Consider the following 18,173-nt stretch of genomic DNA (forward strand, 5'->3'; position numbering starts at 1 on the left):
AGTACATTCTTTCATGCCTTATAAACTTGGGAAGTGACTAAATATGATTTGATAGTTATATATTAGTCTGAGTACTAATGAACCGTAGTATAAATATGTAGTATATGTAAATAGAGTTTCTACTGAATGTGACTCAGCAAGCATTTCGTGCACCATGCATGAGTTAGGAAGCCCTTGCTCAAGCCCTGCTTTTGACACATGCTGCCTGTGTGACTCTAGGCAAGCCACTTAATCTCTCAATTCCCCAGGCAACTCTATAGCAATCGTAGAGCAGATGCCCATTTGAATTAGTGAGGGGAGTTCCCTCAACATCCCACTCTGCATCTGCTGTTTCTGTTCTGGTTGAATTTTTTCAGACTTTCTATGACCTCATTTGGGGTTTTCTTGGCAAAGATACTGGAGTAGTTTGCCATTTCCTTCTGCTCATTTTACAGATGAGGAAACTGAGGCAAACAAGTGAAATTCCTCCCAATGCCTTCCTTTGTAGAGGGCAGAAACTAGACTTTTTGGCTCACCCCACTCTGTTTCTGCTGCTCTGCCTGGTATCAGCATCACAGAACAAGATGTCCCTGGACTGGGATACCCCATAATCTTTCCCCCATCCTTTCCTGCCTCTTTTTGTGTGTTGTTTTCCCCCATTAGACTGTAAGCTCATTGAGGTCAGGGACTTTCTTTTTATTAATTGTATCCCCAGTGTTTAGCACAGTTCCTGGCACATAGTAGGCACTTAAACATTTGTTGGATAGGCCATATAACAATGAAATCAGGAGTCTAGTCCACCTCAAAATGTGCAAAGCACTAAGCTAGGAGCTAGAGGTAGAAAAAAAAAAAGCAAAGCTCCTTACCTCAAGGAACTTATGTTCTACTTAGGAGCTAGGAGGATGATTATATGTTAAAAAGATAAGATAATTTGATGAGATGGAGTAGCAATAGTTAGAGGAACAAGGAACAGCTTCCTTATAGGAAGGAGTACCTTAGCCGAGCCTTGAAGGAAACCAAGCCTTCCAAGAGGCAGAGGAGAGAATAGTGTTCCGTTTTTGGCTTGATGGATGGCACACACCATCCACAGAAGTGGATGATAGAGGATGGAATGTTGAGTCTGGGGAACATCTAGGAAGACAAGCTGTATAGGAAGAACAGAGTGAAATAGAACCACTCCCAAAGCAAGAAGCAGATCTTTCCATTTATAAAACAGCCTCCAGTGTTTCCCCTTTCTCTGTAGTGGTGAATAGTTAAGGAAGCTACTTCTAATGGCATTGATTTTTTTTTTTTTTTTTTTTGCAAAGTTCAGTTCCAAATGATGCTACCCATTCTGCCACTGTTATTGTGGAGACTACAGTGCCAGCTTGCTCAGGCTTTCTGCCTAAACTTCTGATGTCACGAACCTTGCTTTTCTTTACTTTGTCCCTCAATATGCTACAGGGAATCATTTCTCTACAGCCAAGGATCTCATGGAGGAGATTAGGTCGTTAACATCTGAGAGAGAAGGGCTGGAGGACCTCATCAACAAACTGCTGGTGCTGAGTGCCAGGAATGTCAGGAAATTGGAGAGAATTAAAGAAGATTACAACAGACTGAGACAAGAAATAGAGCATGGGGAGGCTGCCTATGGTAAGTAGTTCACCAACTGTTGACTGACAGAGAGCTTGCTATGACTGTGTTAGGGGCAGAACAATACTGCTTCATGTGCATACCACTTCCAAGGGTGACAGAGAGAACACTTTCCCAGTTGGGAGCTGGGGGTGGGGAAGATTTTTGGCAGGCATTTGGCTAACAGGAGGAGGCTGGATCTGTTGTCAGTTTTTGTCTTGTTATATTCATGAGTGACATTTTTCCCCCTTTCCCTCTGAGTTTGCTAATGGTCTTTTGATCACTCAGCACATTTCTGTTGGCACGGATGTTTGAGCTGTTTCTTTGGTGGACACTTATTTTGGTATTTTGAAACTTAACAAACTGCGTCTGTGTGTAAAGGTTGGTAAAGCTGTGTTCTCGGGCTTGAGAAGGATGAGATATTGTTGAAGTACAATAGAAAAAAAGTTTATGAAAGATGTGAAATGAAAAAAACAACACAAGAATAATATGCATACAAGTAGAACAATGTAAATGAAAAATCACTTAAGGGAAGCCAGACTCTGAATCACTGAAAATCCAATAATGGTTCCAGACAACAGATAGCAGATAATGAAACACACACCGCTGCTCTCAACAGAGGGCGGGGGACTACGAGGTAGAATATTGTATACATTAGCAGATGCATCCAAGGTTTTGGTTTTGCTTATTTGCTTTTTTTTTTTTTGGTCCAAGACTCTATTCTGGGGCTTGGGTGAGGATGGAGGTGGGGTATACTCAGAAATAATAGTGATATGAAAACAGAAGACATTCATAAAAATGTATTTAAATAAAATGGAAAAGTTTATAAAAATAGCATCTCCCATGTTGGATTCAAGCCACAGATAGTTTCCTAGGTGGGTGCCTATGGATGTATGAAGTGGGTAGGGAAAGGTGTTGGTTTGGAAAGAAGATGAAATTGAGGCCTAAATTTCATAGTGTTTGTGGAGTTGAGATCACTAAATTTCAGAGTTGGAAGGGATTCCACCCTTCATGCTTACTTACCTGTGTTATGGGCATGTCACCTGACTTCTTTGGGCCTCAGTTTCTACATGTGTAAAATAAGGTAGTTGGACTAGTGGTCTCTGAGGGTCTTTCCAGCTCTAAATCTATAATTTGAGGACTCTATGACCTCAAAAACCTTCCATTCCAACCTCAACTGGAACAGAAATCTCCTCTATAAAATCTCTGAATTGTTTCATGGTTAAGTGGTGTCTGACTCTTTGTGAAACTCATTTGGGGTTTCCTGGCAATGGAGTGGTTTGGCATTCCTTCTCCAGCTCATTTTCAGATGAGAAACTGAGGCAAAAGGGTTAAGTAACTTGCCTGGGGTCACACAGCTAGTAAGTGTCTGAGCCCATAGTTGTACTCAAGAAGGGGAATCTTCTTCACTTCAAACTGGCACTCTATCCACTGTACTGTATCTGCCCCCAAAATATGCCCAGCCAACCTCCCACCAGTTATAGGGAATATATATCCATTTTTCTGTAGTTGTTGTTGTTGGGAAATTTGTCCTTATGTAGATTGTGACATTAAAAAAGTTTTAAGAGATCTATTTTCTGAGTAATTTAATCATTTTGTTAATAATGCCAGCATATTTATTAGTAAAAGGATGGCCATTTGATTGTCTCTCTCTCAGACCAAAGACAGCCATGGCAGCAGGCTTGTGGCTTTTATGGCCATTGGGAGACTAGTGTTCCTGAGGATAGCAATCAACTCTGATTGGTTAACAATTAATAAGAGAATGAATATTGAAATGAGAGGCCAAACTTAGGGACTTTGATTATGCCATTTGTTGCTAAATTATCCTCCAGCCTTGGTCAATCTATTCAAAGAATTTATCCCCACCCAAACCAGAGTAGAGCACAGTGGCTTCCCCATCTGGGTGAGGTCTTGGTCCAATCTCATTATCAGTAATATCCTTCAAGAGACTGAACTTTTGAGATCAGGCCTTTAGAAAAAGGAGAGAACTCTGGATTTTCCCAAATCATTGGTAATTAACAATCATTCCTCCCAGAGCCCATATTGTTTTGTGATTTTTCACTCCCTGCTCCTATTCTCACTCTCTTCTACATGACAGCTCTTCAAATATTTGAAAATTTGAATTTGAAAATAGGTTTCTTGTTTTCCCCAGGTTTTCTCTTCTCTGAGCTAAACATTCTCAGCCACTTCAAACATTCTTCATATGCTATGGTCTCTAGTTCCTCACCCTAGTCCCCCTTCTCTGGATATGCTCTAGTTTGTATCCAAATTTTGACCTACATAACTCAATACATCCTTCCCAGACTTCTCTAGCTGTTTTATCTACTGGCTCCAGCTATTTTTGTCCTCTCTTATGTTTCTCCTTTGTCTCAGCCTTTCCTAGTCGCCCCTATTGTGTGTCCTGTCAGTGTTTACTCCCTGGTCCCTACCTCTGGGAGCCACCATACGAATGACCTTCCTGCCTTTCTTCATCGCAGTTGGTGAAGTCTTCCCTTTGAGATATTTTCTTTCCAGTGCCTGTCAGTCACTCTAACTGAACAACCCATCTCTCTCTCTGCTTCTCTATAGGGACCTTCAGGACTGTCTGGAATTATGATTTCCTATCCTACCAGACATGTTCTGCAAAATATCCCTCATTGATTCATTTTGTTTTTCCCTGACTCATTCGTTCTTTCCTCTTTCCTCTTTTCTTACTCAGTGACAAATGTCATACTTTTCAAACTACTTGTAGCAACAAGTACCTTGGCATGTCCAGGATGGCCTGCTAGCACAGGTTCTTAGATCTGCTTTTCTAAAAGGAAGGCAACTTTTGAAGGGGTGAATCTTCTTTAATTACATAAACCAACAGAGAAAATACAAGCAGTGAAATAAAGACCAACAGACAGGGCTTCTAACTGTCTGACCATAAGCAATACATACATCACAGATCAACAGACAGATCCCACTGCCTGACCATTACATACATACATAGTTACCAGAGAAAAAAGCACCAGCATTTGGGTTTTCAAAGCCAGGGGTCCTTAATGGCTATCCAGAGTCTCATCTGGCATAGGGACCTTCTTCCACACAGTGAGCCTCCAAAGCAAAACCTCACCTCAGAGTATATATACATTTTTCAGAGCCTGAGGGCATCAAGACCCTCATGACCCAGTGCCTCATTAGAAATTAACAAAAGATGTGGGTCTTCCTACAAAACAAGCCTCCACTAATCAAGCTTCCTTTAAAGGGCTGCACATGAAGCCTATTAATGGCTGGGGAAAGATCTTTAACTCTTATTACACTACTTACCTTATATTTCCATTTTTCAAGGTTACTATTTTTCTTTGATTTCTCTCTCACTTTAGATATCCTGGACATCCTTCCCTCCAGGGCTAACGCAATTCACCCCAGCATTTATTATTCCGGAGGATCATAGCCACACAATTTAAATCTAAGATCCCTAAGGTTGTCTTTGCATCCTGAGTTGGCATTTATGAAGTCTGTCTTCAGTAAAATGTGAATTTCCTTTTTAAGGGAAGATCTTCTTATCTAAATTTCTTTCCATTTATCCATGAACCTACGACCTTCATGTAGGTTTAAGCTTGAGGTATATTTAAAGATACAGTTTGGATACTGTTTCTTGAGTTCAGGAAATGAATAAATATGATCTTTGACACAATAATTTACACCTATTTCTCCTATATCTAGTTTGATTACAATTATAAGCTAAAGCAATCTGACTGATAAAATTATAAAAGACTCAGGAAGTATCCCTTTTACAAAGACTAGTTTAATGAGCTATTATAGCTACTGAGGGCAGGGTCTACCTAGCAGAATGAATTGCTTATTCATTCATTCAATAAATATTTATTAAGTGCCTAATACATGCCAAACACTATGCTAGAAGCTAGGGATATGAAGATTAAAAAATTAAATATTTGAGAGAATGAATTAATATCTGATAGCTAGAACAAGACTAAAGGCCTTGTAACTTGGAGGGAGTCAATCAATGCATGCCAAATTAATTAAAAAAATTCTTTGTTGCTTTAGGAAGAATTACTTGAAAGGCAGATGGTATGATAGAAAAAGGCGTGAATCTGGTGACAGAGGACCTAGATTCAAATCCTAACTTTTCTACTTATTACCTGTGTGACATTAGGCAGGTAATTTAACATCTCTGTGTCTGTTTCTTCATCTTTATAATGAGGGAATTGGACTTGATGGCTTCTCCTGTCCCTTCCAACTCTACTACTATGATAAAGATCCTAAGGTATTAATGCTAGCTTGATATAAATGAAGAAAAGTGAGAAAGACTGTGTTTAGACCATATTGCCCTGGTATCTCTCACTCCAGTTATGGAATAGTCAGGGTTACCTTAAAGTTATAAGTTCCAGACAGAGATAGGCTCAGAATAGTAAGTATAATCCACCAACTCTTACTAAAGCTTCTTTTTTTCTAAAGCATCACAAGAGAAAGATGTACTCATGTTTTTATTTTTCTCTGGAGTTCTTCTCATGTCAGGCAAAATGGAAAGGATCTTCAGTTATAGTCCTAAGTTGACCATAAGGAACAAAATTAGGTTTAAAACCCAGTATCCTTTAATGGGACAGCTCCTCAAGGCAGAGTGTCAATCTAATTTTTGTCCTTAAAGAAATAATTAGTTTAGTGGGAAAAACAGGAGAATTACAAAAATAATTGGAAAATTACGTTCTTTGAACAGTAGTGGAACTTTTCCAGAATACATAGTAGGTTGTGTGGAATAAATGCTAAAATCTGGAAACAAATAAAGAAATGTAGGATTCAGCCACTAGTTTGATTTTTTGGGTAGAAGAGATCAAATTTAGGCTCCTAGGCTGAATTATCTTTGAAGTCCCTTGGGATGGTAGAAAGAGTGCTAGGACTGAGGACTTTGGTTGATCTTAGGACAAATTTCTTAAATTCTCTGAGCCTCAGTTTTCTTATTGGTAAAAAAAAAAATGGGTTAGACTAGATAATCTCTGAGATTGATTTTAACTCTAAATCTATGATTATATATTGTTACATTCCATTATTTTATATTAAGGTTTGGTTCAGTTGAGTTAATCAGTGACCACTTTCCTCACTTACAGTAAGTGATTAGATGACATAGATGAGGTATGAACTAGGTCAAGATACTTCTACTGAATCAGTCAATCAGTTTAGACTAAATATGTGATGTCTTTGATATTTAGAAGTCCTGAAATCCCATTGGATGAAATGAAATGATGCTTCACAGGCAATATTTTTGGATAGGTTGAAGACTGATCATGCTATGTGAGTTTTAGATAAAATAGCAGGCTAAGTTTGGAACCCATGAATTTAAGCATCCAGCAGTTTAGGTGTGGAAGCCTTTCAGTCAAACCTCTGAGAAGGAATCAATTTGGGGAAGAAAGTATCTCCTTTCTCTTCTCCTACCACTTCATTAGAGCAAAGAGGGTCTTTCCCTTCCAGATTAATGTTTTTTTCATTAGGTAAAAGAGGCCATTCTCTGCCTCATTTCTTACCTAGCCTTAATCACTGAGCGGGTGTTGCCTCAGTCAAACTGAGATCTGTTGAAGACTAACTTAAAAAGAACAAGGTTTCCCAATGCATTCAGGGCCGTCTTCAGTTATCCTGATCTATATCTTGGCACTGGACCCAGATGACTCTGGAGGAGAAAGTGAAGCTGGTGACTTTGCATAGCCCTCCCTCACTGAAATCCAGTTCACTTGCATGTCAGGGCATCGCCTCCCTGAAGTCATGGAAGGACATCTTAAGAGGAGCTCTAAGAGTATATCAATAAAGGCAGAAAAGGACTTTTAGCACCCAGAAATGGTAACCCTTTCCTATATCTGCACTCCAAGTTTGAGCCCAATTTCCTCTAGACCCTGTATGTATTGGTGAGAAAATGTCACAGACTTTTGGGATATGTTTTTATACCAGCTATTCCTACTATACAATCTTAGTAAATATCCTTAACTAAAAGCAAATTGTCTAATTGATATCAACTGATAATGGAAGGAAGCAAACCAATGGGTGCTGGTGAACCATAGAATTAGAAAGTCATTTACTCTCACCAACTTTTAGAGCTACTCCTAGAACCCTGAAGGGAGACATGTCAGCTGAACTCTGGAAATAGAATCTGTCAGGTTGAGTGGGAATTAAAATAATAGGTCCAGAGCATATGCTACAATATGAAAACCTTTGGAGGGGTTACAATTATTCCTTCCTCTTCATGGGCTTCTGTAAGTCAATGAGAGTATATTTATTATCAATATACCCTCCCATTAATGTATATTTTTCAGTTGGTTTGGCAATATACAGCCTGTTTCTGCCATATTTTTTTTCACTTCTGCTGATAAAATGCTTTGGGGAGTTCACATTTTTGAATAATAACAATAATAGCTCCCATTTTTATAGCACAGCATAGTTTGCAGAGCACTGTTCCTTACACCAATTATATATTAAGTGCAAATATTATCCACATTTTACAGGTGCAGAAAGCTAAGTCTACGCAAGATTGAGCAACTTGTTAGGGTCATATGACCAGTATAAGTGGAAGAACCAGAAGTCAACCCAAGGCTTCTGAATTCAGTTATAGTGTTTGTTTGGTCCCCCTACTCCCAAATCCATTGCACACGGAAACATTGGTTTGGAATTAATAATTAGATTGCTGAGAATTCATGTCCTTCCCCTGTCCTTCCTCCCCCCTCCAACACGTTACAAAATGGAGTGTGATTTCTTTTGACTTGATTTGTATAAGCAGTATAAATTATCACCATGAACACTTTTTAATATACTTTGGCTTACAAATTGTTTTAAGCTGAATAAGGAATAAAAATCTATGATCTTCAAATACCTTATTTTTGGCACAAAATGGGAATTCTGTTGCATCTAAGATTGTGGGAGTTGTGATAGAGATGGACAAATTTAGTCTAGAGATATTTTAAGTAGAACTGTTGTGCTATTGAAATCCATTAATAGCCTCCATATTTTTTTCCAAAGAAAAAAGCATACAGTATTTTGAGGAGCTCATCATTGTCATTTCACAAAGTACTTTTTATGTGATGAATAAAACATAAACAAATGGAATGAGAATTTATTACCATGGAGGATTCCAAATTGCAGATGGCTCATTACCATCATGAAGGCCTTCTTTGTGACTTGCACTGGCTTTTCACTCTATCTCCTACTCATTCTCCTAGATCCTCTTCTAGAACCTGTTGAGGGATAAATGGAGTAGATGATTGGTTTGGAAATGCTTTGGGCTTAATGGAACTTCAAGCAACCAACAGGTGACCTCTTAACCTGCAAGGCAGACCTTCCAAGATGAGGGAGCTAATTCTGCCCTCCCCTACTCAGGTCAGGCTATATCTGGAACCATGTATTCACGTGCAGGCATTGCTTTTTTGGAAAGACAAACTGAAATTTTTCCAGAAGAAGGTGACTAGGAAGGTGAAAGAATTAGGGAATATACTCTATAAGGGTCAGTTAAAGGAATTAGGGTTTCTTAGCCTGGAGAAGAGATTTAGAAAAATGATGGTGGCCTTCAAGAGTTTGAAGGGTTTATTTTTGGAAGAAGAATTAGATTTTTCTGCCTGAACCTAGATGGACAAAATAGTGAGGAGTAAGAGTTGCAAAGAGTAAGACTCAGGCACAATATAAAGAAAAACCTCCTAACAATTAAAGATGACCAGAAGAAGGACTTCAGAAGCAATGAGTTCACTCTCACTGGAGGTTCTTCAGTCAATAATGATAACAATTTGTTAGAGATGTTGTAAAAGGGTTTCATGGTCAGGTCTGGGGTGGACTGTACAGTCTGTGGTGTTTTTTTCTGGATTTGTTTGATACTGGTGAACAAAATGAATAATCTGGAAGGGGAAAAAAAGAGGAACTCCCAATTGAAACAGAGTAATTTGGGTTCTTAGTAAATTCAAGTTTAGTAAAGATAAATCACATTCCATATTCTACCTGTTGTTGGATTTGTGGGTCAAGAAAATATATTTTGCAAAGGCTGTCTTATGTGCATTTATAAATCTGGAGTAGGTAGAAGGGAAATGCTATGTGCAGACATGTGCTATGTTCTGATATCTGCACCTGGGCACCCTTCCTCTAGGGATTGGGGATGACGAATTAGTTCAGCTGATAGGCATCTCTTCAAGGTAGACCAGAAACAGACAAGCCATTTCCAGAGGATTCAGGGTGTGACCTCTAGAAAAGAATGTCTCTACCCTGGAGGATCCACACAAGGATTGGGATAGAGATACACTATCACTGGTGTAGGGAGTCTCATGAAGAGAAAACTCTTCTCTCTACCAATGAAGATCAGGATTGTCTCTGAAATTTATAGTCTTGGAGAGTGTCTTGGAGAATGAGAGTTTAAGTCATTTGTCCAAGATCACACAATCAGTATATGTTAGAGGAAGGATTTGTATTCAGGTTGTTCTGGCTCCAAGGCCAGCACTCTTTTTATTATATCCCATGTTGCCAATACAGATAATTGTTAATATTCTCACATACCACAGTAAAAACACAAGGGGAGGATGACCCAGGCATCAAGCCTAGAGGAGTCTCCAGCTTTTCTCCTCCTCCTAGATTCCACTCATCTCTTTACCTACACTCACACAATTCATTTTCACCACACACTCTGCTCATTGCCATGTATTAAGCATTCATTCCCACTGCCTGCTACTGCTAAATACCCTAGCAGAAGTACCATGTGATAGACATCTTTGTCCCATAGACAATAAGCATTTATTAAGTACCTACTATTTATGTTCCAGGCACTAGTTAAGCACTAGGGAGTCAAAGAAAGGCAAAAGACAGTCCTTGCCCATGAGGAGCTCATATTCTGTGTAAAACAAGATACACTCGGGATTAATTGAAGATAATCAACAGAGGGAAGGAATTAGCATTAAGGGAAATTAGGAAAGACTTTTTGAAGAAGGTAGCTAGGACTTAAAGGAAGACAGTCTCCCCGTTGGGCTGTTTCCCACGTTTCAGGGTAATCTCCCACTCCATTCGCAAAGCTCTTCTTCTTCAGCCTCCATGTCCCATAGTGCCTCATTCTTCTGAGAACACTAACAGTAATTAACAAGAGCAATAATAATAATCAATAATCAATCAGTTGGTCACCAAAGATTTACTAACTTCCTACTATGTGTTAGGTACTATGCTAGGCATTGGGAATATAGACAAATATAAAATAGCTCCGTTCTTAAAATTTTTTAAAAATTTATTTTATTTTTAATTTATGGAGTAAAATAGGCATTTTTGTAACAGTATAATAGAAAAAGATGATTGCACATGAAACTGTAACTCTGTTAGGTCAACTTGCTATTCCTTTGATATATATATATATATATAATAAAGTTATCATGTAAATTTCTTTTTTTCCTTCCCCCCATAAGAAGCTTATAGTCAAAATTGCTTTCAGAAGTTTACGTTGAGTCACTTGGCTGAAGGCTGTATTACAATATTAATTGAATCTTGTGTAAGATCTGAATCTGTTTAGGAAATATGGCATTGTCAGCTTTTAGTATGTCTTTTATTGTTGTTCCAATGGACACATTGATGATGCACTTAAAACATTCAAAGTAGATTATAATTGATCCCTTAGTATTTATACCCTCAATTTTGCCTTGATTCAATTCAAGAAATATTTATTAAGTCCCTACTGTGTGCAAGGCAATGTGCTAAGTGTTGCTAAAAGGATAAAAGTGTTGACAAGGATAAAAGCAAAACAGGCCTTGCATATAATAGACCTCACAAAGCCTATCTTCTGCTGAGTCAGAAACCCACATGTACATAAATATGAAATATGTACAAAATAAAGTCATTTGGAAGATGTGGGCACTGACAATATTGGAAGTCAAACCACTCTTGTGCTTGGAAGAGAGATAGAGATTCTGTGAGATGGAGGTCATCTTCTCTAGTCCAACACTGTCACCATCTTGATCCAAGCTCTTATCATCTCACACCTGGACACTGTAAGAGCCTGGTGGATGATCAGCCTGCCATGAATCTTTCCCTTCTCTGGTCCATCCTCCACACCTATCAAAGTGATCTTCCTAAAGTATAAGTCTGATCATGTCCCCCTCCCCCCCCCCACTCAATAAACATCAGTGACTTCCTGTCACTTCCAGGATTAAATATAAAATCTATTTAGCATTCAAAGTTCTTCATAACCTGCCGGCCCTCTCCCCCTTTCCATTCTTAAATGTTACCCTCTCCGTCTCACATATTCAGTGATCCAATGGCACTGACCCTCTTATTATTCCTTCAATAAGACACTCCATCTTTAGACCCCAGCAATTTTCGCTGGTTGTCTTACATGCCTGATATTCTCTCCTTCCTCACCTTTGCCTGTTGGCTTCCATCAAATTTCAGCTAAAATTCCATCTTCTACAGGAAATCTTTCCCAATCTGCCTTAATTTTAGTGTCTTCCCCTGTGTATTATTTCCCATTTGTTCTGTTTGTAGTTTGTTTGTACGTAGTTGTTTGCATTTTGTCTCCCTTGTTTGAGTTGCACCTTGAGAAGTAAGGACTGTCTTTTGCCTTGTTTTGTATCCCCAGTCTTAGTGTGGTACCTGGTACATAGGAGGTACTTAATAAATGCTTGTTGATTGTCTACATGCATTCTACACATAGGAGACCACCATTACAAAGACATAGATAATGGAGACGGAATATTATATACATATAACAGTTGGCAGAGCAGTTTGAAATGGAAATTGTACAAAGAGGTATATTATGCAATAAGATTAGAAAAGGAAGTCAAAGACATGCCATTTATGACCTTGTATTGTTAGTTATCTTTATGTGTATGTATTTCATATCCTCTTCAGTATTTAGCATTCCTTGTTGAGACTCCAGCATTGAGTGGCATAAGACAAGGGGTTAGTGACTAGTGATAACATGCTGGGGGCCAGTTTGAGGCAAGAGTACTCAGCACTTACTTCTTGTTGATCCATAGAAGGGAGAGAGATTCAAGAATCTAGGACAGGGTTGGGGAACCTGTGGCCTCAAGGCCACATGTGGCCTTCTAGGTCCTCAAGTGTGGCTCTTTGATTCCAAACTTCACAGTTCTGTTGGATTCAGTCAAAAGGCTGCCCTTGAGGACCTAGAGGGCCACATGCAGCCTCCAGGCCACAGGTTCCCCACCCCTGATCTAAGAGAGCGGGCTCAAGCAGAAACCAAACACTTACTGGATCAGACTAGATGTTGGAAGAAGCAATCTAAACTGAACAGAACAGGGAAAATTAAAATAGAAAGCACATTAGAAAATGTGTTGGATTTGGGGTCAGGAGACCTGGGTCTGAACCATGACCCTGACACTAGAAACATGATCATGGGTACATTACATTATTTCCTCTGAACTTCAGTTTCTTTATCTGACAATGGGAATTATAAATAATACATGTACTACCTACCTTACAGGATTGTTCTGATGAAAGTGTGTTGTGAATTTTAAAGTGTGACATAAATGTTTTATTATCTATATTTTATTAACCTCTATTATTAATGAGAAGAATCATGGTGGAATGGATAGAGTGGAATGGACTTTGAGCCAGAAGGACCTGGGCTCAAGGTCTACCTCTTACACCTAGTAGTTAGTTGTGGGCAAGTGATAAGTGGTAGGCCTTTCATTATCCCAGCCAACACAATAAAGCTCTAAGGTAGAGAGGAGTTGCTGATCTCCAGTAATGGAGGGAATATCTCTATCATTAGGTACTGATATAGACCTAAAAAGGTCAATATATTATAATTACCAATAATAATCAGGCTGGAAATAATCAGTAAGCCACCACCATAGGAAGCATAAAATTCACAGTAGAGGAAAGAGGAAATGCTAGACTGGGAGTCAGATCTGTCCTCAGGCATTTATTAGCTGTGTGACCTTGGGCAAGTCACTTGATCTCTGTTTGCTCCCCTTTCCTCATCTGGGAGTGATAATAGCACCTACCTTGCAGGATTGTCATAAGGATCAAATGACATAATAATTGTGAATTACTTAGCACAGTGCCTCCATGTAGTAGGTGTTATATAAACTCTAGCTATTATTACTGTTAATTATTATTAGTTTGACATGCCATATGGATTCAGACTCTAGAAGGCCTGTGTTCAAAAATTTCCTCTGAGGGGTAACTAGATAGGACAGAGCACCTGCCCTGAAGTCAGGAGGAGCTGAATTCAAATCTGACCTTAGATACTTGACACTTGCAAGCTGTGTGACCCTGGGCAAGTCACTTAACTCTGATTGCCTGTAAAAAAAATTCCTATGATATTTAATAGCTGTGTGATCATAGGCAAACACTGATCTCATTCTTAAAAGAGGGATAATGACACCTACGGTACATCTCTCCCATGCTGGTTTAATAGTCAAATGAAATAATAAATGCAAAATGTTTGACAACCTTTAAAGTACTATATGATGCCATTTGCTACCATTGTTGGTATCATGACATGATGAGGAGTGTTAGCCTTCTTTGGAAGGGGAGCTAGTGTACTGATCTTGCCCATCCTTGCACCTCATAACTGGGCACATGGAACAGCCCCAACCGGATTCTAAATGTCTTGAGGGTGATGACTGCCTTCTCCTTCTTTGTATCACTCATAGTGATTAGCATTGTGCTCTGTGCCTGGTAAATAGTTGTGAAATATTTATAATTTTTTTGTTTACATTTCCACATTAAAAGTACACTTTGGAACTCTTGCTCCAAGTGATGTTGTTTAGACATATAACCATCTCCGACTCTTTGTGACCCTATGGACGTAGCATGCCAGGTCCTTCTAGCCTCCACTACCTCTTGAAGTCTCTTTGTGTTCATGTTTATTGCTTCCATGGCACTACCTATCCATCTCATTTTCTGCCATCCCCTTTTCCTTTTGTCTTTAATCTTTCCTGTCAGGTTTTTTTTTTTTCCCCAGTGAATCCCATCTTCTCATCATGTGGCTAAAGTATTTAAGCTTTACTTTCACTTCCACTGAGGAAGTCTTGGAGACTTGGACTCAAATGCCCCTCAGACACTTGCTGTGTAACCTCAGGCAAGTCATTTCATCTCCTCTTTGCCTGTTTTCTATTCAAACATCTATTTTTATTTAAACTTCACTTATCTTCCACTGACTACCCTGAATTAATTCCTTTAAGTACTGATTGATTTGACCTCCTTGATGTCCAAGGGACTCTCAAAAGTTTTCTCCTGCACAGCAATTCAAAAGCCACTGATTCTGTAGTGCTTAGCTTTCCTTATAGTCCAACTCTTACAGCTATACATTGCTACTGGAAACACCATAGCTTTGACTGTATAGACCTTTGTTGGCAAGGTGATATCTCTGCTTTTTAGTACGCTCTCCAGATTTGCCATAGCTTCCCTTCCAAGGAATAAGCATCTTTTAATTTTATGGCTGTAGTTGCCATCCACAGTGATATTTGAGCCCAAGAAAATAAAATCTGACAGCTTTCATTTCTTCTCCCTCTATTTGCCAGGAAGCGATGGGACCAGTTGCCAACATCTTAGGGGTTTTGTTTTGTTTTTTATATTAATCTGTTTGCTTCAAGTAGATTTACCATTTTGATGAAGTTATGGGTACTTGATGACCTTAACTTGAGTGATAAGATGCTTGCCCGTGTTGTCTGTATAAAGTATGCAAACTGTGGCAGCCCAGAGGAAGGAAATAGCAGAATAGGGCTTTGGTAATATAAGAGAGGTTGAGATACAACAAAGTGTCTGAACACTTTAAGAGCACGGATGTGATGAGCCGATGTAATTGTTTTGCTGATTTAAGTGTATCTATCACAAAGGAGAATTCTAGGGAGAGAAATGGGCGGGACTGCATAACTCTCAGCTGTTCTTAAGACTTCAGGGTAGAACATTTGAATTTCATACAGATTTTAAGTGCAGGGAAATTGAATGAAAAGATAAATGTATCTTTCAACCCCTAAATACTTATGGAAATTAACTGTATGCCTTTAATTATTGTATTTGGGAGGGGGGTCGGACAAAATTATTATACTTTTTGCTGTCTGGTGCATATGCTTTACAGGAAAAAAAATTAAACATTAAGATTTACATAAGTGTTTTTCCATCCCTGTGTATAAATTGGTAATCTGTATTGTACTTTATTAATATTGTTGATTTCGCACTGTAAGGCAGATATAAGGAAGCAGACGTTAAGGGAAGAGATTTAATCACAGAATAATCAGGGCTGGAATTTTAAATAGGACATCATTAGCATGTTAATGAATTTTCTCACTTTGTGCCAGCTGCCCAAGTATAAAAGATACTGCAGATGTACTGCAAAAATCTGGCTTGGTGAACTAGCAGAGTTCTATGCAGCGGAACCGTCACAATATCAAAGGATTCTGAAAGAGAATCTCCAATGGCAATATTTTGCTTTGCTGTGCATGAATGAAATCTCATTTAGTAACTTCCATTTGTTTGCTTTGGGGAGTATGGAAAAGGAGAGGGGGAGGTGCTGAGCTTGAAAGGGAATTCTACTTTGGATTAGGTGTTTGGAGTTGGTACTCTTGCCTGTAGGTTAGAGAGCCCGTATGTTCAAAGTGACATACTTGGAGCTTCCTCTTTCCAGTGACCTCATCATATTGAATGAAAAAAAGAAGGATCAGAAAGGGGAAGGTAATGCCCCTTCGTTGGGTCTCTAGGTGGTGTAGTAGATAGAATGCTGAGCCTGGAGTCAAGAAGACTTGGATTCCAGTGCACCTCAGACACTCACTGTGTGACCTTGGGCAAGTCATTTCATCTCCTCTTTACCAATTTCTTCCTTTATAAAATGGGGATAATAATAGCACCTTCCCCCAGGATTGTTATGAATATCAAATGAGATAATATTAAAGCACCAAGCATGAAATTATTGCTATTATTACTACTTACTTCTTTTCATGCCAGCTGATACATCTTTCATAACTTTGCCTCATGCCCACTATACATACATATGCCCATGTCTGCATATATAAGCTTGCATATATGAATACATGAATATATATGTATAAATATATGTATGTGTATATGACTGTATCATGGGCATGAGGAAAATATCTATTTGTTGTTGTTCAGTTGTCAGGTTCTTCATGATCCCATGGACCACAGCACTCAAAAGAGTATCTATGGAGTTTTCTTGGTAAAGATACTGGAGTGGTTTGCCATTTCCTTCTCCAGTGAATTAAGGCAAACAGAAGTTAAATGACTTGCCCAGGGTCACAAAGATAGTAAGTGTCTGAAGCCATATTTGATTCAGGTCTTCCTGATTCCATGTCTGGTGAGTCCACTGAGTCACCCACCTAGCTGCCTCCAAAGTTTCTATAGCTATATATATATATTCATATATTCTATATAACTATATCTCTAATCTCCATCTCTGTGCATGTGCAGAGTCATAGCTACATCTCCAGGAATAGATAAATTTTGATATATAACCTGAATCTGAGTTCCAGTGCAGATGCTGGATGGTCTGCCTATAGAGAATGACCAATATTCTTCTCACACTTTATGAGAATGATTTACTAGAGAAAATGACCACAACAAGTTTTATAGTGTGTGACTAGAGAGGTATGACTTCTGGTAAGTTTGAAACTGTGGTAGGTAGTGGTGCAGAACTATCCTCATTTTAAGGGAGGAGAGAGAATAAGAATCTGCTGTGGGCTTGATGAATGTACAATCATTTCTTAGTTTTCTTTACAATCTGAATTCATATTGTTAGTTTAGGTACAGAAAATGTATTACATGTAACTCATGTAAATATCATGTTTTTTGTATATTTGGAAAGGTGAAAAACAAAAGCAAACGTTTTGGAGAAAACTTTATTTTCTGATCTAAAAAAAATTAAAATGTTCTCAGCAAGAATGTTCTCCTTGAATTATTCCCTTTTTTGGTGGAGGTCGAAGGTGATAGCACATCAGCTTTTTAGAAAAACTTTATCTTTGTGTCATTTTTTTTCCATTTCTTCTCTCTCTGGGTGCCTTGTTCGTTTCTCAGCAGGCCTTCTTTATGCTCCTCTGCTACTGAGCTTTTAGTTCAGGCTAATATATATTCTACCTTCTCTTTCCCTAACGTCTCCATTCTTGTAAAACCATCTTTTTTCTTCTGTATAAAATTTCATTTTGTAGTGTCAGTCCGCTAGCATATGTTAGCTGCCTACTGTGTGCCGAGCACTGTACTAAGTGCAGAATATACATAGAAAAGCAAAAGATAATCCTTGCTCTTAGGCTGGTCAAAGTCTCTTTCCATTATCTTCATTGTTTAAATGGCTCTAATCTATCACCAACTGGCTATGTAACTACTTTGTATGTGTCTCCACACCTTTTGTACCATAGGTAAATTGAGGAGTTGGATTATCACTAGGTTCATAGAGAGGGAAGAGATCTCAGAGGCCATCAGGTCTCCAGTATTCAATAACAGGTACACTAAACCTAACTACACACTTAGGAATATACTATTTTACAGGTTGGGGCAGTTAGGTGATGCAGTAGATAGAGCACCAGTACAGGAGTCAGGAGGACCTGAGTTCACATCTCACCTCAGACACTTGACACTCACTAGCTATGTGACCTTGGGCAAGTCACTTAACCCCAATTGCCTCATCCTAG

General features: G+C 38.8%; 1 protein-coding gene across 8 annotated transcripts in view; it reads left to right on the plus strand.

The window, feature by feature from the left end:
* Window positions 1-18,173, plus strand: part of DISC1 (DISC1 scaffold protein) — a 574,426-nt gene that overhangs the window by 207,567 nt on the left and 348,686 nt on the right. For all 8 annotated transcript variants that reach the window (XR_011975415.1, XM_072647488.1, XM_072647489.1 and 5 more), the window contains one exon: window positions 1,423-1,611. Coding sequence is in view for 7 of the 8 variants with exons in the window: in XM_072647488.1 (XP_072503589.1) it covers window positions 1,423-1,611 (189 nt within the window). In the remaining variant the exon portion in view is untranslated. The remainder of the gene's footprint in view (window positions 1-1,422; window positions 1,612-18,173) is intronic.

The sequence above is a fragment of the Notamacropus eugenii genome, chromosome 2 (genome assembly GCF_028372415.1).
Source record: "Notamacropus eugenii isolate mMacEug1 chromosome 2, mMacEug1.pri_v2, whole genome shotgun sequence".
NCBI classification, from domain to species: Eukaryota; Metazoa; Chordata; class Mammalia; order Diprotodontia; family Macropodidae; genus Notamacropus; species Notamacropus eugenii.